Genomic DNA, 23,532 nt, shown 5'->3' on the forward strand with positions numbered 1-23,532 from the left:
ACGCCCCTGCTCATAATTTAATCTAATCTTTCTATTTTAATATAGTATACATTTCATGTGTTATAATTAATTTATTTTAATATAGTATAATTAATTAGCTTCAAACTATTGTTTCATTATTTATTGTACGTTATTCTAAAACACACATCTATTTTCTAAATTCGTAGTTTCCACATGCATACGCGTGTGATAGAATTTATAGTATTAATAATGTTGTTAATTGAGTTGGTATCGCAAGTAAACTCTACACTAACACACAATTGATGACAATACCATTTCATTATATATTTTGATATCGTATATATTTTATGTACTATTATGATTAATTAGTTTCGAATCATACATTTCATTAATTATTATATGTTACTTTTAAACACATATTTGTGTTCTAAATTTGGGGTTTTGCTCATATATACATGTGTAATAGGATTTCTAGTTTATATTATGATATTATATATTACATTTGATTGTATCAGATATCCCCAAATTATGACCCTCAGTCTAAGTTGGGCCCAAACTTCAAAATGTTCTAATTACACCCTCAAACTATCGATATTAAAACAATCAGGAGTTTCTATTATTGAAGTAATTAATTTAACCATTAAATGTATATAAAATCTTACGTGACATAATTTAAAAATAAAAATTTAAAAGAAAAGTAAAATGTTGCTGCATAAGTTTTAAAATTAAAAAATAAAAATAAAATAAAATTGAAAAAAATGGTGAATGTTAATTTCAGTAAAATTTTGAAAATCTTAAAATTAATATTTTTATAACATCTATTTTCACAGTAATTTTTTTAATTTTTTATTTTAAATTATATGATTTAACAGTTAAATTAATAGTTACAAAAGAATCTTGATTTTTGTTCCACTCTCTCGAATATCCGATCAAACCGTGGGTTTGGAGGGATAACTTTTTATCGAATAGGATAAAGAATGCAGCCAAACAGGCTATTGTAAACACTGAGTCCACAACATAAATAGCATCTAAGGTCCAGTAGAAAAGAGAAAGCTTAAGGATACTACAGCGGAAAGGAAGGGAAAGGAATCAAAGATGGGGGGAGGAATGGAGGCAAACAAGAACAGGTTCATTGAAGATTGGAGCAGTGCGAGAGAGAATCTGGAGCATAACTTTCGCTGGACTCGCCGCAACTTAGCTCTCGTCGGCATATTCGGCATCGCTATCCCCGTCCTTGTCTACAAGGGCATTGTTCGAGAATTTGTATTCTCCCTTTTTCCCCATCTCTCTTTAATTTTATACCTTAGTCTTGATTTTATCGATTTTTAGACTTCGGTTTCTTTTTTGCGATCATAATTTGTTTTTTTTAATTGCATTTTTAAATTGGTTGAATGGGAGATTTTGGGGTGTTGTTTGATTAATCGATTTGGGTCTGCACGATTCTTTGTCGAGATTGACTGCCTGATTTCGACTATTGTTGTTTTAGTTGATTTCTGTTTATTGAGTTCTTATTGATTTCCTTAGGGTTTCCTAGTTTGAAAAAGGGTTGTGAAAATAAATTGTTGGTCTGACTTCTGAAACATTTTGTGGTGTAAATCCTTAGGTTGGCTTGATTTTAGCTAACATTCTTATACCGTGATGTATATTGCTGTGGTATCAAAATTGGTGGTGCACAATAATGCAAAAAAAAGTTTCCTTTTTGTTACCTGCACCATGTTTCTTCATACCTGTGGTAGATCATATATTATAAATTTTTTTTGGAGCTATAAGATTCTTGTTGAGATTGACTGCCTGACCATGATAATTGATGTTTTAGTCGAGTTCTATTTTTTGGGTTCTGATTAGTTTCCTTAGTGTTTTGTAGTTTTAAAAAGGGATTTGAAAATCAGATTTTTTTCTGAATGAAATTTTTGTGGAATAAATTTTCGGGTTGGTTTGATATTAACAACTACTATGCTAAATTTTTTATGCCGAGATGTATTGCTTTGGCAACAAAATTGGTAATGCACTACACTTACCTTTTTTCAAGTCCTTGTAACATAGGTCTAACCAGCCCTAGAAAAATCAACATTCATATAACGAACGAATGTTGCGAGGCAAGAATATAACAAAAATGCACATATTAGTGGTAATTAAGAGCAAAGTTCTTTCAATAGGACATATTTCATACATCTATATTCATGTTCTTTTGTTTAACACATGCGAAGGACAAAATGTAAGAACTTTTATTCTATTATTGCCTATAGTAGTCTTCCCATGAAAGTTATCAATATGAAACTAAAGCAAACTATTCTCTGGCATTCACTAGTCAGCAATAAAACAGGTTAAAAGTTGACAAAGCAAGGAATAGAAAAAACCCTCCTTTGAAACTCTTAATTTCTTTTTAATTTGGAGGATTTGATTTAACAATTTCAGCTGTTGATTCCCATTTTTTTGTTGCAAGTTCTTGTTTGATTTCTGTCCTGTGTTGTTTGCAAGAACATTGTGCAATAGAGATAGTACTCTTTCCAATTTTATTTCCCTTTGTACATTTCTCTAATTGAATTGCTGAGTGATTTGGTAATTTTTCCAACAGCATATGCAGGATGAAGATAATGGTAGGCCATACAGGAAGTTCTTGTGAGTTTTTCTCCGCAAAGCTGGATAATAAATGTTGACGAGTTCAACTGGGTTTTATCTTGGACAACAATTTCTGTTATTTACTTGGTTTTGGAAATTGTCATGTTATTATTTGCTCGGTTTAGAAACAAATTCTGTGCTCTGCTTCTTTTAAGTTTCTGGTGTAGCTTTTGAATATTTGGTTCATATTACATGTTCAAATAATCTGGGTTTCTGCTGCATATTTCACTCCACTATTTACCACTTCAAATTGTATTAAGGTTGAATTCCTCCCTGCCCCCCTTTTTTTAGGTTGTCTTATTTTTACGGTGGGGTTGGGGGTTAAATCCCAATTGATAGAACTAACCTTTGACTAAAACAGCAGTGTTATAAACTTGAGGATCAATTATACGTGAATTGAGCGGATCCTACTGGTTTTAAATTAGATCAAATTGACTTTGGATTTTAAAATTCTTGAGTCATTTGTGTTGAAGTCAATTTCGGCTTTGGGAAACATTTTAGGTTTGGGTTGATTTTAGGTTCGGGTTCAAGTTGTGTTTTTGGCTCAAGGCATTTTGGATTTTGTATCATCTAGGTTTAAGGTTTGGGTTTTCGAGTTGGGTCATTAAGAGTTTAAATCATGGATACTTTATGTTCGAGTCATTTTTGGTTATCTATTTGAGTTGTTTTGGGTTTTTGGTTGATTCGAGTTTAGGTAATTTCAATTTCATGTTAACGTGGGTTCATGTCAACTTGGGTTATGTTAGAGGTTTGGATAATTGAGTTAGGTTGGGTCTTGATTCATGTCAATTTCAAATTTATGTTAGTTTGGGTTCGTGTTAATTTTGTTTAGGTTGGGTCAAGATTTAGTTTAGTTTATTGGTCAGATTTTCGACTTTGGATGACAATCCCTAGTTCAGTAAGTTTTGATTGATTATATGCACTATCAATATAAATAAAATACAAACACATTATTATAAATTTAAGGGTGTGTTGGTACACCGTAATTGTTTGTAATTATATTGACTTGGATTAAAATTCATAACATGCAACTATTTATAGTTATTAGAATAATTACTTTCAATTTCCTAAAAAATTAGAGTATATTTATTTATATTCAATCTCGTGGGATTTACTAATTATAGTAGTCAATTAAACATGCAATGAAACTAATCATAAGACATGTAATGATACGTTCCAGTTCTGGTTCAAATGGTAAGATTTTATTACCAGTTCGAGTCATATAACACTTATTACACGCACAACAGATTGAAGAAAATTAATCAATATTTGAACAAAATAGAAACAAATAGAAAATAAAGTCATATTTATAAATCTTACTTTGGCTGCTTATCTCTATCCAAAAATATACACTAAAAATTATTCAATCTTATATCGTTTTCCTCGACAATGGCGCTAACAACTTGACCAACTGCGCGTGTGCGCATTAAAACAACGATTTAGATAACAATTTTAAAAGCTTGGTTTTAGTGCTAGCTTACAGTGTCGGTTGTAATATTTATAGTTCCGATGAAACACAAAGTATTCCAAGTGGTCGAACCCAAAAGAAGAGGCGATTGGGCAATAACTAGTCTACACAATTCATAACAACATCAGGTTGCAAGAAATTAGATATTCTATTTTAGGGACTAAATTGCAAAGAATGTAAAAATAAAAGGGCCTATCTAATAATTAACTAATAGGAGTTGGTTGACTTCGATATGGTTCACCGAACCTCAGACTAGGGACATACATCGTGTATATTTTTACTTATTTAACCAAAAATAACGAAAAACTACACTAAATACACTATTTTCTTCAAGAAAAAGCTCCTTACGTATGTTGGAAAAGCATAATTTTCCAAGTGAATATATTGCAGTAGCAACAACTGTTAATCAAGCCATTTGGCTAAAGAAATTATTGATGGATTTGAATCTGATTTAAGGAGAAGCAATAGAGATATTTTGTGACAATTAATCTACAGTTGCAATTACAAAGAACCCTGTCTTCTATGTCAACACAAAGCACTTTAAGATCAAATATCATTTTATGAGAGAAGTGGAACAAATAAATGAAGTAAAGCTGATTTATTGCAGTTTTGAGGAACAACTTGCTGATATGCTGACAAAGCCCCTTTTAGCTATCAAATTAGAGAGCTTAAGGGACACTGTTGGTGTTTGCAGCAGAGGCCAAGGAGTGTTGTATGATGGCCAACTATGCAGTTGGATGTATTTTGGTGCATGCTAGTTCAGTTTAGTACAAATGTAATTCATTTTGTAAAGATTGAACTTTGGTCAGTTTATGCACTGATGTGTTAGGTGCTTATTGATATGTTTAGTTTATGTAGAAGTTATGTCTTGTAATTTTCAAGATAGTTAGTGGTAATAGTTAGCATTTGGTTTGTATTTGGTAGTTGATTGACTTTAAAAGATGTAATAATTGATGAAATGAAGTGTGAGATCAATTTGCATTAATTTCTTCTAGTTTTATGTTTCCTTTTCTCACTTTGAATACTAACGTTTTCTAAAGAGTTCCTTACGATTTTTCATAATCAGTTTAATTTTCATTTTATTGGTAAAATAAGTCTGAACTTTAAAGTTCATCAGAGTCAATTAGAGTCCAGATTGATTTTAGTCCAAAAAAAAAAAATCGTAATGATCTTAACTTGAGATTGATATAAATATGATATAAAACTAAATAAAATTACTAATATTATTAATTATTTCGATTAAAATACTAACAACTTTTTATAAAAGAATTTCCAATTTTATTTCATCATGTCAACATGGAAATTATCTGTTTGTCATATAGAAAGGAGTGCTTTCAAGAAAAAGTCATGTATCATTTTTAACTAATTATAAAAATAGGATTTAATTATGTGAAATTAAAGAATAGGGATTAAATTGAAATTTAAGTCCAGTAAAAGAACCAAAACTAGAATTTGACCAATATAAGGAAAAAAGGAATCTAGGAATTACAAAACAAAAGAAATTGACCGGTTAACGATCTTTTCCGGTCATGAAATAATAATCATTCCGATCTGAAAAGAAACGAAAAAAGATAATTCTTTTGGATAAATTTTCCCCTAAAAAATTCCCAAAGTCCCAGATTTTTTTTTCTGAGAAGTTTGATATCACGATCTGATTGGAAGGGGAGAAAATGGAGAAGGTGATGAATATGATAAAGCCAAAACCGAATCCACAACAGCTGTTAAGAGATTGGCAGCGTCGCCTTCGCCAGGAATGCCGAAACATCGAGCGCCAAATCAGAGGCAAGTTTCTTCTTTTTTTATGGATCGTGGATTTCACGATTTTGGATTGACGGTTAGGGTTAATATTAGGTAAATTCTTTTATTATAGTTCAGATATTCAAAGAGAAGAGAAAAATGTACAAAAAGCTATTAAAGATGCTGCCAAGAGAAATGACATGGTTTCTGCTAAGGTACTTCATTTAGTTTTTCTTTTTTCTAATTTTCTTTTGATAAATTGTAATCCTGTTTTCGAATTAAATTTGGTTGCTAAAATTCAAGATTGAAGTTCTTTGCTAGTATTCTTTTACTGCATTAATTGTGTATGTCTGTGTATACATCTATGCATAAATCATAATTTCCATCAAAATTTACCTGCCCTTATATGAGGACAACCTAAACATTTGAAGTAGGCAAATTTTGACGGAATATGCTGATAATATTAATGATTAGACTAGTATTTTTAAATCGAAAAAGTGAAAGAATTAATTTCTAACTCTTTTAAGTGCAGGGACTAATTATCGAACTTTGTCAAAGTACATGGACTAGGAGCATATTTTGACCTAAATTTATCAGAAGTATTTCCGTACTCAACTATAATTGTTTTCATCCTTGAATGTTTGCAAACTGTAAACAATTATGCTCATTAGTAGCAAAGTTGGTTCTGGGATTTAGTTCTTAGTATTGATTCAAAAGTTTCTGGGATTTAGTTCTTAGTATTGATTCAAAAGTTCAACAATCATTTTTGTCTTATAGTTTTCATTTCTTTTGTTTATTTCAGTCACTCGCCATGGAAATTGTGAGATCCAGAAGAACAGTCAATCGTCTATATGAAAATAAGGCACAATTGAATTCAATATCAATGCACCTTGGGGAAAGTGTAGGTATGATGTTTTACATATTTGAGCTTACCTTTCTGTTCTGCTTATATGCACTTTTAATCATGGTGAAGAATGGTATTATCATCATGTGTCACTTGTTTTGCTTTTTATATTCTTGAATCTTAACTTTAGTGTTCTAATTTTTGGATGAACTACTTGTTTCTTAGATTGATTCTCATTATTTTTTTTGTATTTTCGAAAATGTTGCAGCAATTGCCCGTACAGTTGGGCATTTGTCCAAGAGTGCTGAGGTTATGAAGCTTGTCAATAACCTTATGAAGGCTCCAGAAGTGGCTGTCACAATGCAAGAGTTCAGCAAAGAGATGACCAAGGTTTCTTTACTACTTTTAAGTACCAAGGAAAATATCGATAAATGATTACCTTTTTCCGTATATTTTTAATGCGAATGGTATCCAACCTTTTATATTATATTGCCCTTGACTACAACTTGTGTTAGTCTGAGCTTTTGTTCTCCACTCTGGCCTTGTTGGTTACATGGGGTTTCCGTTGCTTATTATAACATAAAAGTTAGGGGATTCTCTAATAGCTTAAACCTTCTCTTTTATACGGTGATTTAATATGCTGGCTATATGGAACAAGACAACAGATAGTTACTTTTTATTAATATGTAGGCAGGTGTTATCGAGGAGTTTGTCAATGATGCTCTTGACAATGCGCTGGATTCTGAGGATATAGAGGAGGAGACGGAAGAAGAAGTTGACAAGGTCTTGACGGCAATTGCTGGTGAGACAGCTGCACAGCTTCCGGAGGCAGTCCGGAAGGAGAAGATGAAGCAGCCAGCTCAAGCTGCAGCGCAGGAGGTACGTGTGGCACAGGTGCTTTGTAACATAGCTCTAGCTAATCTTTTCTCATTAAACCTAAAGAGTTTGATTTGTTTCCCCCCTTTTCTTTAATGCTTTACAGGAAGAAGCTATAGCCGAAGGAGTTGATGACGAGGAAGAACTAGAAGAAATAAGGGCTCGTCTTGCAAAAGTTAGGTCATAACTTTTAATTCAAGCCTTCTGCCTTTGCCTTGAAATGGTGATCAGACTGATTAATGAGCTGCCTCTGGGTTCGGACTGAAATTTAACACTTTGATAAAGTAACCTTTGTAGCGTATTACAAACAGGATATCTATTGATCAGCACATTGAAGCTATCATTGTGTAACGCTTGTTATTTAGTACTTATTCCTATGTGCAAGGTCTGTATTATACAAGGAGCATTTATGTGTTGAAACTCCTTATACATGCATACATACCATATACATTGATCAATAATAAACCATTTCGGGTAAACCCTTGTAGTAATATGTTGTATTTATCTTGAAAAATCGAGTTACAGAAAGCATTTTATGGTTTGTTCCCTCAGAAAAAAAAATATATAATTGTGTTGAAAGCTTTTTTCTGCACTTGTTAAACGTGGGCTGGCAAAGACTCTTCATTTTGCAATTCTTGAAGAACTTTTAGTATCATGAGGCTTTGGTCTTTCTTACATGAGGCGTGCAGGACATGGTGTGCAAAGAAACAAGAAATTAATGATTCAAAAATGGCTTGAAAATGTCTGGTGAAACAGCTGAGTGAAGTAAGCTTATAGGTACAGGTGGTCCGGTTTGTTGAGTACTTATTAACGTTTTGATGATAGCCAAGATTCGGATTTCGCCAGTAATCTCATTTGTCAAAATTGGAAAGGACACATGGCTCTAAAGGGTTGTTGCAAGTTGCATGTTGGGAAAGAGAAAAAACAGAACATTTCTCAGCAGAAATTAATATCAGGTTCCTTCATTGTTTTTGCTGTGAAACATTTTCATATAAATCTTCCGCAAAGTACCTTTCCAATTCTTTCCTGATTTAGGTGTCCTTCCATATATTACAGTCATTACCTGCATCACCTTTTTTGGCCTCTTATTGACCAAAACAGCAAAGTTGATTATCTTTCTAGACATATTGCCTGTAATACACATACATGTAAAGTTGGCTTGAGGTTTCTTAGTATCCAGTAGTCACAATGAGCTTCAGTTAAATTCAAACTCGAGCGGAGTTGAACCTGACCCTTAAATAGAGAACAAACTGTTTTACTGTGGTCTTTTTTATCCATTGGACTCAAACTTGAGACTTTATTTAAGGGATATTTAGCTCTTTATTATTTAATTTAACAAGTATTTGTACTAGAAACAAATGTATATGTTAGACGTTAGGTTTAGTTAAAATTTTGCTAATAAAACTTAGATTGAATTATTAGTTTTCGGAGACAAAAATACAATTAACCATAGGATTCAAGACTGTGCTAATGTTCTATCATGGCATTCTTGAGTACAAAAGCTTAGTGTGAATGTTAATGGTATAACTTCTCTTATCAAGACAGGTCAAGTTTGATGCTTAAGATTTTGATTTTGAATTGATGGGAGAGATTTTTTTTTTTGTTTAATAATTTAATCACTTCTTTCTTCTTTTCTCATGCAAACCCAAAATTAGTGAAGCTAAACCCATTTTGTCAAAAGTAAAGTATGGGTTATTATTGACAAGGTGAGGTAGGGCAGATATAAGCTGGGACCCAGTAAATGCCTTTAGGAAAGATCACCCATGTTCCTTTCCTTTCATTGTTGGATTCAAACATTGAGTGGAGTCAAATGTTGTCATGTTTTGGGTAGCTCTTCTTATTTATTATGTTTTTGATGTCTTGTAAGCAACATTGTTGTTCTAACCTTGTCTTCAAAGCCCAAGTTTCATTATTGAATGCCAAAAAAAAAAAAAGTAAATTAAAGAAAGGTAAAACTTTTTAGTTAGGTTAGGTTCATGAAAAGAAAAAAAAAGGGAAAGCTTTATAGTTAGTTAGATTCATGAAAAAATGAATCTTGTGGACAATACTTGACAATTACAAGGCAAAGAACATAAACTTATTTACACACCCTATTGTTATTGTGGGTGAAAATATTGTATTTTGGTCCTTCTACTTTTAAAATGACTATAAAAATTCTTATACCTTAGAAAAAGAATAAAAGGATCATTTTGTAATAGTTGCTAAAATGCTAATTTTGTGAGGTAAACTAATTAAATCATATGATATGTAGCAAATAGAACCCAAATTCTTGATGGACCAGTTTTTCATTTCATTAATATAGTTTATTTGCTATTTAAAAAAATAAAATTCATGATTGTAAGGATTAAAGTAGAAATCTTTGAATCCTATTATTGTAGTCAATGGAGAAAAAGTGGGGTTAGTGGAGGCTGTAAGGTGGTTATGTATAGGAGTTATTATAGTTACCTTTGCTTGTTAATGAGAAAATATCAATACAAATTATTAAGTCACTGTTTATGTAAAATATTAATTTCATACTATTCATAATCATAGCCTTATATTAAATATATGATAAATTCTTCAAGACTAAAAATAGATCCAAAGATTTGAGATATTCTTCAATTTCCTCACAACATTTAATGCTATATAGACTTCTAAAGTAAACAAAAAAAAAAACCAATAATGTAAATCACATGGAGATTATTCAAGACTTAAGCATGCAAAATCAATGGACTTTGTCCCCTAGTGGAGGTGGTTCCATCAAACTCTATATAAACTAAACAAGATTTTGCAGCTATCTCCCAAAAGGATTCAGACCCCACAAAAAAAGAGAAAAAAAATGGCCTCAACTTTCTTTGAAAAACTCATTTTGCTTTCACTTTTTTTGCTGGTTTCACCATTGTTGGCCAAGGCTGTTTCACCATGGAAAACCCAACTTCACTCATCTCCCACTGCAAAAATACAAGCAGAAAAGCTCATACGAGGGCTTAATTTGTTCCCAAGACATGCTGCTAATGAAGGAGTCAATGAAGACCTTACAAATGAGCCTTCAAAGATTGTTGAAAAGCAATTCAAATTCCCAGTTATTGATGCTCCTGGTCCTTCTATTCAAAATTTTGCTCATCATGCTGGATACTATAAGCTTCCACATTCTAAATCTGCAAGGTAAGCCAACAGCTCTTAGTGTTATATATATGTATGCTTTAGTAAGCATTTATATCTTTCAGTTGATAGTAAATTGTGGCACAAACATGCCCTGCAATGATCTCATTTCACAATTCAACTTATATATGCAATGAACATTGAATATGTATGTCATGGTTCTTATATGTTGCTTCCAAAGTGGTACCTTGGCATATACAAGTTTTGAAAATGATGGACATATCAGTGTATGGTAAACAGGTCTTAGTTCTTTGCATAAAACTGGTTTCGGATTATTGATCTTGTTCTTCAAAAACTTGCAGGATGTTTTACTTTTTCTTCGAATCTCGGAACAGCGAGAAGGACCCTGTGGTGATTTGGCTGACCGGAGGTCCAGGATGCAGCAGTGAATTGGCATTGTTTTATGAAAATGGCCCTTTCCATCTAACTAAAAACTTGTCACTTTTATGGAATGACTATGGCTGGGACAAGGTATCTGATAGAATTCCATGAGTTTCTTTGATACTCTTTATGATATTTATCCTTTCCCTTCTTATGGATCCACATATTTGTCGTCCCTTGGCAGGCATCGAACATTCTGTTTGTAGATCAGCCGATTGGAACCGGTTTCAGTTACACTTCAGATGATACCGACATTCGTCATGATGAAAACGGTGTCAGCAGCGATTTGTACGACTTTTTGCAGGCCTTTTTCAAGCAGCATCCTCAGTATGTTAAGAATGACTTTTACATAACCGGAGAATCGTATGCCGGGCATTATATTCCGGCTTTTGCCGTTCGAGTTCACCAAGGAAACAAAGCAAAGCAGGGAATTCATATCAACCTTAAGGTACACATCACTTGAAACTTCATCTATGCAATTTGAATATGGACTTCTCATTACAGTTAACTTTAAATGGTTGAAACAGGGTTTCGCCATCGGTAATGGCCTAACGAACCCCGAAATTCAGTATCAAGCATACCCAGATTTTGCTTTGAACTCAAGTCTGATTTCACAATCTGATTATGTCAATATCAAGAAGTTGGTTCCATCATGTGTGCAGGCAATCAAAAGCTGTGGTACTTTCTCTTAGCTTTAATATTGATATCCATACCTTTTCCTTTTGCGAATCGATATTCATGTTCTCAACTACCATTCCAGGCTCCGATGGTGGAGATGCTTGTGTGGATTCATACGAAATCTGCAACAATGTCTTCAATCAGATATTGAGGATAGCTGGTACTGTAAATGTAAGATAGCACAAACTTTTATCCTTTGTTATTATATATTGCATAAGCTGTTCAAGATTTTACAATTCTCACTTACTTCGATGTTTTCAGTACTATGACATTAGAAAGCAGTGTGAAGGAGACATGTGTTACGATTTCTCGGACGTCGAGACATTCCTGAACCTGAAATCAGTTAGAGAAGCACTCGGGGTCGGAGACATCGATTTTGTCTCATGCAGCAGCGTGGTCTACGAAGCTATGCTTATGGACTGGATGAGAAACTTCGAAGTTGGTATCCCTTCTCTCCTTGAAGATGGCATAAAGGTCCTCATATATGCTGGAGAGTATGACCTTATATGTAACTGGCTTGGTGAGACACTCTTCCCTTTAGAAATGTTTAGTTGATGCAAATCGTACTCTTTCTAAACTCATGGTTTTTTGGGACTCGGGTTAGGGAATTCAAAGTGGGTTCATGCAATGACATGGTCCGGGCAGAAAGGTTTCGGTTCATCCCCTATTGTTCCGTTTGTTGTTGATGGTGTAGAAGCCGGGAAACTTAAAACCCATGGTCCTCTCACTTTCCTCAAGGTCTGCAACTCTGAAACAACCCTTTCTCCATGTGCTTTTCTAATGTTTCTTAATTGCTCCCCATGAAAATGATGATGGCCATTGCAGGTCCATGATGCTGGTCACATGGTTCCAATGGATCAACCAAAGGCTTCATTACAGATGTTGCAGAAATGGATGCATGGGGAAATAGCCTCCTCTGAAACAGCTGAGAGGATTGCTCCTAAATAGTGAACCCCACAAGTTATTCACACAGTTCCTTCATCATTGCGGATTAAATGCACTGTTACAGCTTGTGTCATTGTTCTTCACAGTCCACTCCACTGTGGCATACATAACATTAACAAAGAAAGTTTGCATTGACTGATCAAACTTGCCTCTTCTCATTTAATTATTCATAAACATAATTGAACCCATTTACAACATTATAAAAGTAGAGAAATCAAATTACACCAAATTTCGAACATGATTAAATTGTAGAAATCAAAAAAGTATTATATCCATGATTCAATGGTTGAAAGTTTCTACCATCACATAGATGATACATATCAGATATACAGAAAACGTAGACACACTGGAATGAAATGTGGTTCAATTAAGATTTCATGGAGGTGGGGCTGAGTTCTTCCCTCAATGAGTTCCGGAAACAGAAGAAATGATGTATAGGAATACATACCGCCACACTGAAACCGAAATGGCAAATGAAATCTGCAACATATGCCATTGTTGTTTCCTGCATCAACGGTATGGATCAGATAGATTTGCAATGGTCTACAGACAATTTTCCTAAGTGCTTCACAAAGCTGAGATAGATTTGCAAAATAAATACTAAAAAAGCTACCTGAGGCTTGTGAAGCAGTTAGACTAATTACCTAACTACTTATCCAATAGTAGTCATATCACAGATTTCGGTCCAGTAACCATTGGGATCCTTGATGAATGCATACCGTACAAATGAGATTGATAAACTAGGCATGAACAAAAGCACTTTTAGAAAATATTTGCATGCTCTAGTCTTAAATAATCTCCATGTGATTTACATAATTGTTTTTTGCTGAACTCTACTCCAAGGCGTTGGAATCTCTCACATGCCTTGATTGTATCATCCAGGGTGATGCCAATATGTCCTGAAAAAGGAAAAAGGACATTTTTAGTACCTAAGAAATCCCAAAAACCCCTTCAATACAAAATCCACATATTACAAGAGGCAAAAACTATTCATACCAGAGCCTAAGGTTCTGAATTCCCGGTTTGGTATCCTTTGAACTCCTGGTCACTTTCAGTATCCCAATTACTGTATAGGAAACATTCAAGTGTTAAACACACTGCAAGGCAGAGGAATGATGATTAACTGTTCTATCAACTGGATCACTTGAATCTAATGAAACATCCTACATCCAAGGAAAACATGCATTTTGAACCAAACATCATTGTTATTACCAAAATGGGGACACCTAAACCAACAACTGAAAGATGGGACTAGCTAGCACAATGAGCCACTAAGAAATGAGACTAATCAAGTATTTGACCTCATAGCTCATAAAATACAAGGTGAACTTCTATTCAGGAACATCCACTCTCTTAAGCAACCTGAAAACGAGCTTTCATAGAATCCATTAACCATCAAATCAAAAAAGGTTGAAAGTAGTACTTGCATTTGTATAAACACTTCAGATATTTAGACACAACCTCTAAACAGCCAACAAAGAAGTCAAATTAGATAAAAACGAGCCGACTACCACTAGACTTTGCTAAATTAGGGAAAAAAACCCATAAAAAAGAGAAAAATGAAGTACTACAACTTATGACATGCCCAATATACGAGGGTAAAAATCAAGACTGATTTTTGGATCCTTAATTTGAAACATCTGCAACCCAACAGAAAATGAAAACAAAAGGCATTACACAAATTCCTTAAAAAACATAACCAAAAAAAGAGAGAGAAACTTACAGTTTGCAGCACCAAGTAGCCTTTGTTGGTTTCGTAAGGGGAAGTATGAAGGCCAGGGTTATTGGCAGCTAATTCTTTCAAGGCTATGGATGCCATTGAGTAGAACCCAAACTGGGTTTGATCCTACAAAGATCCAAACTTTAGTTTTGAGAGTTGTGACTGAAATGACTGAAAATGAAAGAATTTGCTTTAAAAACGGAGGTACTTTTGTTGATAAGGGGGCTTTGAGATGTAAGAAAATGAGAGTGAAGAAGGTGATGTGCAGGGTTTCTTAATTATTGAGTTACTGTTTATGCAACTCTGTCCCCAACTAGGGTGGGGTGGAGCTCCATCAAACTGTGTATAAACCAAACAGGATTTGCTGCAATCTCCCAAAAGATCATGAACACTCCCACAAAAAGAAATGTCCTCAACTTTCCTTCAAAAGTTCATTTTGAAAAATGATCTCGTTTCAGAATTCAGCTTACATATATATATGCAGTGAAGATTGAGTATAATATGTCATGGTTCTTCTATGTTGCTTCCAAAGTAGTACTTTTTTTCAAGGAAATTGATGAACATATCAATGTATGCTAAAAAGGTTCTTAAATTCTTTTGGTGAACTGATTTAAATTTGCAGTATGTTTTTACTTCTTCAAATCTGGGAACAGCAAAAGGGAGCATGTAATGATTTGGCTGACTGGACATCCCAAATGCAGCATTGTTTTATGAAATTGGTCCTTTCCATCTAGCTAAAAACTTGTCACTTCTGGAATGACTATGGTTGGGACAAGGTATCTAATAGAATTCCATGATTTTCTTCGATACATTTGAATGTCCCTTCACAAGAATCCAACATTCAGTTCGTAGAGCAGCCGATCGGAACCAGTTTCGATTATACTTCAGATGATAAATATTTGAATGCTTTAGAAATGAAGAGTTTATATAATATGATAATATTTGATGCTTGAGTTAGAATTTTACAAGATAAGCCAATCTTAGTTATTTTGGCAACAAATGTAGTGTGTTATATTTGGACCTGACTATAGTCAGGCATGGGGTGCTACATATTGTAATTGAAGTCAATTTGATATAATTTAATTATCTACTATTATAATGTTATTAGTAAGTTCAAATTGATAGCACTTTTAATTGTTACTTTTGAAGTGTTAATAGTATCAACTGTTAATTTATGATAGTATTAATATTGTTACCAGACTCATAAAAAAGTGCTCAAGTTTCGCCGCCTTACTAATTAAGGTTTAAGTCATAATTTGACTCTTGAACCATACCATTTTCTCATTTTGGTGTCTAAATTTTTTTTTCTCATTTTGATATTTGAAGTATCAGTTTTGTCTTATTGAGAATGTGTAACTTCACATGTTCTTAATGAGAATTTTTTTGTTTTATGGTAAATTAAGATTAAAATTATGGTTTAGCTATCAAAGTGAAAAAGGATTAAATACCAAAGCGAAAAATGAATATAATTCAAGGGCTATATTATGACTTAAGTAATTAGATTTGTTCATGAGTTGAGTTATTCGTTCAATCTTGAAGGGCCACCAAAAATTTGGGAGGGTTTGAGGAAAAAAATTAAATTTGTTTAAAATATGAGCTGTACTTCATCTTGAGTATTTAACGCCCGAGCCCAACTATGCCTGACCCATTTTTTAAGTTTGTAAATATTTTATATTATGTTATTTTCATGTATTATGTAATTTATAACACATAAAATTTAAAGCTAAGATAATTATATATATAATTTTAATAAAAAAATGTAAAATTATTACATATTAAATTTAAAGTAATATAAATATATATTTTAATTTTTTTTTAAAAAACAATATGGATGAGCCTGAAATGTAATTGGGTTAACCATTTACAAATATAAAGAGCTTGAGTATAATTTTAGACCCATATTTGTGTAAGATTAATCTTTCAATACTTTCACGCGGGTCTCTCTGATTCGGTAACTATTATTCTTTTCTTTTCAAGTTTTATTGAATCTAAAAAAACTAGAATTGTGACTTTTCTTATGATAGATTAAGATTTTTGTGTAAGATTTTTTTTATTTATTGAATAATTTCGGGATATTAATTTATATGAGATTACTAACACCTTGATTGAGTAAAAAAATTTAGAGGTTGATTAATACAAATCCTTTAAGAAATTAGGATTGATTTGTATTTATATAATCTTGAATTTCTTGAATATTGGTTAGCAATTTAGTATTATTATTTAGAAATTATTAATGCTAGTGTGATTATTTTGAATCTTGTGTTAGAAAATTGACATATTACATTCTCGTGACACCAAAACATACATAATTAATTTCTATTTTTATGAAAAAAATTACTAGTTGTAAGTTTGCTTCATGAAGACTTTTATGCGTTTAAGTTTTAAATTTATTTATTCTGAATATTTAATACGAATGAATAAATATTTAGAATAAAAATTTACTAGTGAAGTAGAAGATGGACGACAAGAAAAAATAGTAAATAAGTCAAAATAAGATACAATTCGAGAAAAATTAACGAAGTTAAGTTTAGCCCACATACATTGACTTATAAGGGTTAATATTATGCATTTTTTTATATTACTTTTATAAATATTTTAATTTTAAAAAATATTTGCGCCAATGATTCAACCATATGAAGTTTTACTTTTTACTTCATTCTTGACTTCGTAAAGCACATACATGATATATTGGCATACAAATTTTTATGTAATTTATATATAATTTAATAAATTTTAAGATTCAATTTTCTCTTACAAAATACTTTATTTTCACTTTGTTTATTATACATATTAAACATGGAGAAAACATAGACACAACTGAAATGAAATGTGCTTCAATTAAGATTTCACTTAAATTTGTCCCTCGATAAGTTTTAAAAAACATGATTTAGTGTACGGAAGTAGACTCTGGAATCTGCAACATATGCCATATCATTGTTTCCTGCATCGACATTGACATTGATATGTATTAGATTGATTTGCAATGATGTACAAAGATGATAAGCAATAAAAAGCTACCTGAACTTGGTGAAGTACTAACTCAAGCTAAAGTATTAACTATTTGTCTAATTCCGTTCAAATCAAAGATTTCGATCCAATAACCATCAGGATCCTTGATGAATGCAAAACCTACAAATCGGATTGACAAATAAGGCATGAATTGATGCATTTTTTAAAACAAAAATCCGAAAGTAAATATTTCAAACATAACATTAGTTGCTAATATAGGTGAGATGACTTACCATCACTTGGTTTTTTGACAAATTCCACTCCAAGACTTTCAAATCTCTCGCATGCCTTGTACATGTCATCCACGGTAATGCCAATGTGCCCTAAAAAGGAATACATTTGAAGATGAATATCAGATACAGCTATTAATACATATGATTATTTTCCCCTATCACAATCACTATTGGAGTTCAATAAGGCAAAACAAAAGAATGGTATATGCCATCAAAATGTCTCAACTTCTAATTTATAAACGTAAACACTTGGAAGAATAACATCATAAAAGAGGCAAAAACTATGCATACCAAATCCAATAGGTTCCGAATTCCCATCGTGATATCCTTTGAACTCGGGATCGTTTTCGGTACCCCAAAAGCTGTAGGAAACATTAAACTATTAATTCAATATTGTAAAAATCGAAAATATAATTAAATCAGTTAAATCATTGGTTATTGATTTAATTGGTTCAACGATTACAAGATAAAAAAACTAAAAAACCAAAAAAAAATTTGGTAGAAAAAGAGAAAGATCAATTACAAAATAGCATTAAAATCGTAAAGCAAAAAGTTAGACATTTAAACCAGATTAAATTCAATTTAAAACAATTAGACATTTAAACCAGATTAAATTCAATTTAAAATAATCTTTTAATAATTTTAATAATTTTTTTACTCGATTCGATCAATATGTTATCGGTATAATCGACCGATTTGATTTGATTTTGATAACCATGTGTTAAGCAAGCCATAAGATAGAAGAATGATAACTTTATCGAACCAAAAGGTGGGTTAATTTTTCATTTTGAAAAAACAATGTAATCGTACTGTGTTAGTTCCATAGTAGCTGGTCTTCCAAATGTCCAAATAGTTTTCTCAACTGGGTCGCTTGGTGCTGATGAAACATCCTACATCCAAGGAAACATATGCATTTAGAATCAAACATAATTAAATTTACCCAAATGGTGGCACCCAAAATCAATAAGTGAAAGATGGTAGCACAATGAAATGAGACCAATAAGAAGACAATTTCTTGCAATATAATTATATCAGTTTTACCTCATATCCCATCATATACAATGTCATTTTCATATATGGAACATCCACTTTGTTAAGCAGCCTGAAAAAGGATGTGTTCATATATTCCATTAACAATCAAATCAAATACAAGTGTTTGATTTTAGAAATAATCAATTTTGAAAATAGATTTTATAATAAAAGTGTTTATAAACAAGCTTAGAAGAGATAAATACGAAAAGAAAAAAATAGATAAGGTAACTTTGACTTCAAAAGATATTTATTTAACTTCATGATGCAAAAAGGCTTAAATTAAGAGAGAAAAAAAATATAACTTACGTCATGCCCAAAACACGACTATAAAATTCAAGAGTTCGTTTTGGATCCTTAATACGAAACATCTGCAAAAAGAAAAACATTACATAAATTCCCTTGAAAGGCATAGCAATGTACATATTGTAAACACCCAAAACAGGAACTTACGGTTTGCTGCATGATGTAGCCCTTGGTGGCTTCGTCAGGGGGAAACTGAAGGCCTGGGTTATTGGCAGGTGATTCTTTTGAATCCAATGACGCCATTGTTTGCAATATGGAATCTGGAGAGTTGGGGTTTAGAGTTTAAGAGTGAAATAAGGGAAAGTTAGTGAAGTTGTGTTAAAAGTGAAGGACTGCTTATGCTTATATAGAGGCTTTGAAGATGTGAAAAAAAAGTGTGATTAAGCTGATGGTGAGAGAGAGAGAGAGAGAGGACTAAAACGAAAGGTTTGATCACATTTTCGTAAATTTTATAACGCTTGTGTTTGAATATTTGAATATAGTTTTATTAAACAGGTATTAAAATTTTAAATTAATAAAGGAGAAGATTAAATTTATTAATGTAACGTGGGAAACAATTAGTGTATTAATGTTTATAAAATACAATTTATTTAATGAAATTGTTGTTTTCTGCCAGCCTCCAACTTTGAACTATAATAAAAAGAATTCAGTCAATTATGGCTTGCTCTCATTTTGTCATATTTTATATATTTTACAAACTTACTTGTTTGGGAGCTTTTCTTGTTAGTATTCTGAATTTTAGAAGAGGAAAGTTTAAGCTTTAGAAATTATATTTTATTTAGTTATTTTTTATTTTTTTAAAATATCGTTGTCTTACTTCAATAAAAATGTCCGACTTTTGTTTTTTTAAAAAAAAAAAAAAACTTGTTTCGTTGTTTTTGTTCTTTGAATGTTTCAATGGTGATATTTTAGGGATTTTTATTTTATTTCATTAAATTACTGCTTCTCCCACTCTCCCACTTGAATTAAAAATTAATAAATGCATTAAACAAATTGATTATTCATAGTAGTCACATCATACTCTACTATATGAATTTTAATCTCTTTATATTAATTGTTGTAATCATGCTGTATAAAATAACAAACACATTTTTCGGATTGAGTCTTAATTTAATTGGTATCGACATTAATAATGTAGGAGGATATAGGTTTGAATACGTTGAAACGTATTATCCTCCTATTAATGACTTGGGAAGGAATTAAGGATAGTTCTATATTATTCATAAAAATAACAATAATAATATTATACATTAAAATTTTTAATTAATTTAATTTTTAAATAATATACACTATCAATTTGTATATTGCATGGATATACAAACTAATTAAAATATCAAATTAAACATCAAATTCGAGACTGAAATCATAATCTAACTTGAGTTTTCAATTTGATGAGTGATTATCTAACAAAAATGGATTTTGAAGAGTTGTTTTTTATAATTCTACTTTGCCAATTGTAGGCTGAAAATCAGGAGTCATTCTTTTATTGGAAAGAGATAGGGATAATAGTTTTATACAATCTTTCCTCATGGGGGTGTAGGCGAGGGCAAAGAGTAGACCAATTTCTATGGTGAAGTTTTCATATGTTTTAGTTTTATGATCTAATTCCAGTTTTAGTCCACTTAACTATTTAAAATTTGAAATTTAATCCTTCACTTTAATTTAATTTAATTTAATTTAATTATTTACTTTTTTATAATGTTATTAGTAGGTCTAAATTGATAACGTTTTTAATGGTAACTTTTAAAGTATTAATAGTATTGACCATTGATAGATGATAGCACTAAGATTGGATGATAGTACTAATATTGGTAACAAATTCATAAAAAGCGCTCAAGTTTCTCCACCTTACTAATTAAGGTTTAAGTCATAATATAATTCTTGAATTATATTATTTTCTCACTTTGGTATTTGAACATTTTTTTTTCTCGTTTTGATATATGAAGTGTCATTTTTATCTTATTTTACACCAAAAATTGCCGACATCCAATAAGAAGGTGTAAGGTCTTGTATTTCTATTCAAGAGTATAATTTCAAAGAAAATACTTTTGCTTTGCCCCATTCAATGATTCAACTATCGGAAGTTTTTGCATTTTCATCACTTATTTTTCTACTTCATTCATGACTTTGTAAAGCACGTACATGATACATTGGCATACAAATTTATATGTAATATAAATAGAATTTAGTAAATTTCAAGGTTGAATTTTCTCTTACAAAACTCTTTATTTTCACCTTACTTGTTATACACATCAAACATAAAGAAAACATAAACATAACTAGAATGAAATGTGCTTCAATTAAGATTTCACTTGAGTTTGTCAGATCAATTTCCTGCATCAATATCGAAATGTGTCAGATCAATTTACAATGATGTACAAAGATGATAAGCAATAAAAAGTTACCTGAACTTGGTGAAGCATTAACTTAAGCTAAACTGTTAACTATTTGTCTAATTCCTTTCAAATCAAAGATTTCGATCCAATAACCATCAGGATCCTTGATGAATGCAAAACCTACAAATCATATTGGCAAATAAGACATGAATTGATGCATTTTAAAAAACAAAAATCCAAAAGGAAATATCTCAGACATAACTTTGGTTGCTAATATAGATGAGATGATTTACCATCGCTTGGTTTTTTGACAAATTCTACTCCAAGACTTTCAAATCTCTCGCATGCCTTGTACATGTCATCCACGGTAATGCCAATGTGCCCTGGAAAGGAATACAGTAATTCGAAGGTGAATATCAGATACAACCATGTATGTGGCATGATTATACTTGTTTTTTTTTTCTAAAGTTTTCTCATATATTTTAAGGACGGCTATTAATACATATATTATAAATATTTTCTCCTATTGCAATCACTTTTGGAGTTCAATAAGGCAAAACAAAAGAATGGTATATGCCATCAAAATGTCTCAACTTCTAATTTATAAACGTAAACACTTGGAAGAATAACATTGCAAAAGAGGCAAAAACTATGCATACCAAAGCCAATAGGTTCTGAATTCCCATCGTGGTATCCTTTGAATTCAGGATCGTTTTCGGTACCCCAAAAGCTGTAGCAAACATTAAACTATTAAATTAATGTTGTAAAAATTAGTTCCTGATTTAACTAGTTCAACCATTACAAGATAATAAAAAAACCAAAAAATTAAATATTTAAACTAACTTAAATTCAATTTAAAATGATCTTTCAATAACTCTTTTACTCGGTCAATCGATATTTTATCGATAGAATCAATTGAACCGATTCGATTTTAACAATCATGTACAGAAAAATGATAACTTTGCCAAATCAAAAGGTGGCTTAATTTTTCATTTTCTAAAAATAATGTATTCTTACTGTGTTAGTTCCATAGTAGCTGGTCTTCCAAATGTCCAAATAGTTTTCTCAACTGGGTCATTTGGTGCTGATGAAACATCCTACATCCAAGGAAACACATGCATTTAGAATCAAACATAATTAAATTTACCCAAATGGTGGCACCCAAAACCAATAAGTAAAGATGATAGCACAATGAAATGAGACCAATAAGAAGACAATTTCTTACAATATAATTAAATCAGTTTTACCTCATATCCCATCATATACAATGTCATTTTCATATATGGAACATCCACTTTGTTAAGCAACCTGAAAAAGGATGTATTCATGGATTCCATTAACAATCAAATCAAATACAAGCGTTTTATTTTAGAAATAATCAATTTTGAAAATAAATTCTATAATAAAAGTGTTTATAAATAAGCTTAGAAGAGATAAATAAGAAAAAATATATAATTTAACTCAGAATACTTTTCATTTTGACTTTAAAAGATATTTGTTTAATTTTATGATGCAAAACGTCTTAAATTTTTGGCTTAAATTAAGAAAAAGAAGAGTAAAAAAGAAGAAGGAGAGACATATAACTTACGTCATGCCCAAAACACGACTATAAAATTCAAGAGTACGTTTTGGATCCTTAATACGAAACATCTGCAAAAAGAAAAACAGTACATTAATTCCCTTGAAAGGCATAGCGATGTACATATTGTAAACACCCAAAACAGGAACTTACGGTTTGCTGCATGATGTAGCCTTTGGTGGCTTCGTCAGGGGGAAAATGAAGGCCTGGGTTATTGGCAGGTGATTCTTTTGAATCCAATGACGCCATCGTTTGCAATATGAAATCTGGAGAGTTGGGGTTTAGAGTTTAAGAGTGAAATGAGGGAAAGTCAGTGAAGTTGTGTTAAAAGTGAAGGATTGCTTATGCTTATATAGACGCTTTGAAGATGTGAAAAAAAGGGTGATGCTGAGAGAGAGTGAGAGAGAGAGAGAGAGAGAGAGGAAACTAGCCGCCGTTGACTAAAACAAAAAGTTTGATGACATTGTTGTAAATTTTATAATGCTATAAAAATAGAAAACTTTGAATGTTTGAATGATAATGGACTAGAAAAACGCCAAATTGTTGATAATATTATAAAAAAAATATGGTTGAATGGTAATAATGTTTTATGGTTGATTACAAGAGTGAAGACAGAACAATATTTTAGGGATAGAATAAAATTTTAATTTTTTATAGTTTATACTTTTAT

General features: G+C 31.7%; 5 protein-coding genes and 1 long non-coding RNA gene across 12 annotated transcripts; 3 read left to right on the forward strand and 3 right to left on the reverse strand.

Annotated features, from left to right (window-relative positions):
- Positions 1–843: 843 nt before the first annotated feature.
- Positions 844–2,801, forward strand: LOC107963921 (uncharacterized). The gene is made up of 2 exons (XM_016900474.2): positions 844–1,224; positions 2,537–2,801. Exons 1-2 carry the CDS (start codon positions 1,057–1,059, stop codon positions 2,582–2,584), a joined length of 216 nt encoding a protein of 71 aa, XP_016755963.1. The 5' UTR covers positions 844–1,056; the 3' UTR covers positions 2,585–2,801.
- A 2,766-nt stretch (positions 2,802–5,567) lies between these two features.
- On the forward strand, positions 5,568–7,984 carry LOC107963920 (vacuolar protein sorting-associated protein 24 homolog 1). 2 transcript variants are annotated; one of them, XM_041106642.1, is made up of 6 exons: positions 5,568–5,830; positions 5,924–6,000; positions 6,588–6,690; positions 6,898–7,019; positions 7,320–7,523; positions 7,612–7,984. In XM_041106642.1, the coding sequence occupies exons 1-6, from the start codon at positions 5,719–5,721 to the stop codon at positions 7,690–7,692; spliced, it is 699 nt and encodes a 232-aa protein (XP_040962576.1). In that variant the 5' UTR covers positions 5,568–5,718; the 3' UTR covers positions 7,693–7,984. The 2 variants fall into 2 exon arrangements, with proteins under 2 accessions (XP_040962576.1, XP_040962577.1); XM_041106643.1 differs by having other exon boundaries at positions 5,569–5,830; positions 7,320–7,508.
- A 2,290-nt stretch (positions 7,985–10,274) lies between these two features.
- On the forward strand, positions 10,275–12,794 carry LOC107963918 (serine carboxypeptidase-like). Its single transcript, XM_016900470.2, has 8 exons — positions 10,275–10,649; positions 10,949–11,117; positions 11,212–11,475; positions 11,555–11,705; positions 11,788–11,876; positions 11,967–12,225; positions 12,310–12,443; positions 12,531–12,794. The coding sequence occupies exons 1-8, from the start codon at positions 10,324–10,326 to the stop codon at positions 12,651–12,653; spliced, it is 1,515 nt and encodes a 504-aa protein (XP_016755959.1). The 5' UTR covers positions 10,275–10,323; the 3' UTR covers positions 12,654–12,794.
- A 46-nt stretch (positions 12,795–12,840) lies between these two features.
- On the reverse strand, positions 12,841–16,082 carry LOC107963919 (uncharacterized). Of its 4 annotated transcripts, none has more exons than XR_005921613.1 (4): positions 14,374–16,080; positions 13,647–13,716; positions 13,264–13,549; positions 12,841–13,155 (listed from the first exon to the last, which is right to left on the reverse strand). It is a non-coding gene; the product is annotated as an uncharacterized lncRNA (long non-coding RNA). The 4 variants fall into 4 exon arrangements; XR_005921614.1 differs by having other exon boundaries at positions 12,845–13,155; positions 13,295–13,549; positions 14,374–16,079; XR_001702075.2 differs by lacking the exon at positions 12,841–13,155 and having other exon boundaries at positions 13,249–13,549; positions 14,374–14,496; positions 14,579–16,082.
- A 988-nt stretch (positions 16,083–17,070) lies between these two features.
- On the reverse strand, positions 17,071–19,403 carry LOC107963916 (lactoylglutathione lyase). Of its 2 annotated transcripts, none has more exons than XM_016900466.2 (8): positions 19,095–19,403; positions 18,951–19,012; positions 18,654–18,714; positions 18,423–18,502; positions 17,904–17,974; positions 17,613–17,702; positions 17,389–17,499; positions 17,071–17,311 (listed from the first exon to the last, which is right to left on the reverse strand). In XM_016900466.2, the coding sequence occupies exons 1-7, from the start codon at positions 19,188–19,190 to the stop codon at positions 17,411–17,413; spliced, it is 549 nt and encodes a 182-aa protein (XP_016755955.1). In that variant the 5' UTR covers positions 19,191–19,403; the 3' UTR covers positions 17,071–17,311; positions 17,389–17,410. The 2 variants fall into 2 exon arrangements, with proteins under 2 accessions (XP_016755955.1, XP_016755956.1); XM_016900467.2 differs by having other exon boundaries at positions 17,411–17,499; positions 19,095–19,355.
- Positions 17,071–23,264, reverse strand: LOC107963915 (lactoylglutathione lyase). Of its 2 annotated transcripts, none has more exons than XM_016900464.2 (8): positions 23,016–23,264; positions 22,872–22,933; positions 22,531–22,591; positions 22,301–22,380; positions 21,943–22,013; positions 21,577–21,666; positions 21,353–21,463; positions 17,071–17,311 (listed from the first exon to the last, which is right to left on the reverse strand). In XM_016900464.2, exons 1-7 carry the CDS (start codon positions 23,109–23,111, stop codon positions 21,375–21,377), a joined length of 549 nt encoding a protein of 182 aa, XP_016755953.1. In that variant the 5' UTR covers positions 23,112–23,264; the 3' UTR covers positions 17,071–17,311; positions 21,353–21,374. The 2 variants fall into 2 exon arrangements, with proteins under 2 accessions (XP_016755953.1, XP_016755952.1); XM_016900463.2 differs by lacking the exon at positions 17,071–17,311 and adding an exon at positions 21,040–21,281.
- Positions 23,265–23,532: the final 268 nt, after the last annotated feature.

The sequence above is a fragment of the Gossypium hirsutum genome, chromosome A03 (genome assembly GCF_007990345.1).
Source record: "Gossypium hirsutum isolate 1008001.06 chromosome A03, Gossypium_hirsutum_v2.1, whole genome shotgun sequence".
NCBI lineage: Eukaryota > Viridiplantae > Streptophyta > Magnoliopsida > Malvales > Malvaceae > Gossypium > Gossypium hirsutum.

Coding starts and splice junctions, on each gene's coding strand:
- LOC107963920 (XM_041106642.1), top strand. CDS start 5,719: ATGGAGAAGGTGATGAATATGATAAAGCCAAAACCGAATCCACAACAG. Junction 5,831..5,923: donor CATCGAGCGCCAAATCAGAG/GCAAGTTTCTTC, acceptor ATTATAGTTCAG/ATATTCAAAGAGAAGAGAAA. Junction 6,691..6,897: donor GCACCTTGGGGAAAGTGTAG/GTATGATGTTTT, acceptor AAAATGTTGCAG/CAATTGCCCGTACAGTTGGG.
- LOC107963921 (XM_016900474.2), top strand. CDS start 1,057: ATGGGGGGAGGAATGGAGGCAAACAAGAACAGGTTCATTGAAGATTGG. Junction 1,225..2,536: donor AGGGCATTGTTCGAGAATTT/GTATTCTCCCTT, acceptor TTTTTCCAACAG/CATATGCAGGATGAAGATAA.
- LOC107963915 (XM_016900464.2), bottom strand. CDS start 23,111: ATGGCGTCATTGGATTCAAAAGAATCACCTGCCAATAACCCAGGCCTT. Junction 22,014..22,300: donor GCTACTATGGAACTAACACA/GTAAGAATACAT, acceptor TGTTTGCTACAG/CTTTTGGGGTACCGAAAACG. Junction 21,464..21,576: donor TGTCAAAAAACCAAGCGATG/GTAAATCATCTC, acceptor TATGATTTGTAG/GTTTTGCATTCATCAAGGAT.
- LOC107963916 (XM_016900466.2), bottom strand. CDS start 19,190: ATGGCGTCATTGGATTCAAAAGAATCACCTGCCAATAACCCAGGCCTT. Junction 18,503..18,653: donor TGTATATGATGGGATATGAG/GTAAAACTGATA, acceptor CCTTGGATGTAG/GATGTTTCATCAGCACCAAG. Junction 17,500..17,612: donor TGTCAAAAAACCAAGTGATG/GTAAGTCATCTC, acceptor TCCGATTTGTAG/GTTTTGCATTCATCAAGGAT.
- LOC107963918 (XM_016900470.2), top strand. CDS start 10,324: ATGGCCTCAACTTTCTTTGAAAAACTCATTTTGCTTTCACTTTTTTTG. Junction 11,706..11,787: donor GCAGGCAATCAAAAGCTGTG/GTACTTTCTCTT, acceptor CTACCATTCCAG/GCTCCGATGGTGGAGATGCT. Junction 11,877..11,966: donor GGATAGCTGGTACTGTAAAT/GTAAGATAGCAC, acceptor CGATGTTTTCAG/TACTATGACATTAGAAAGCA.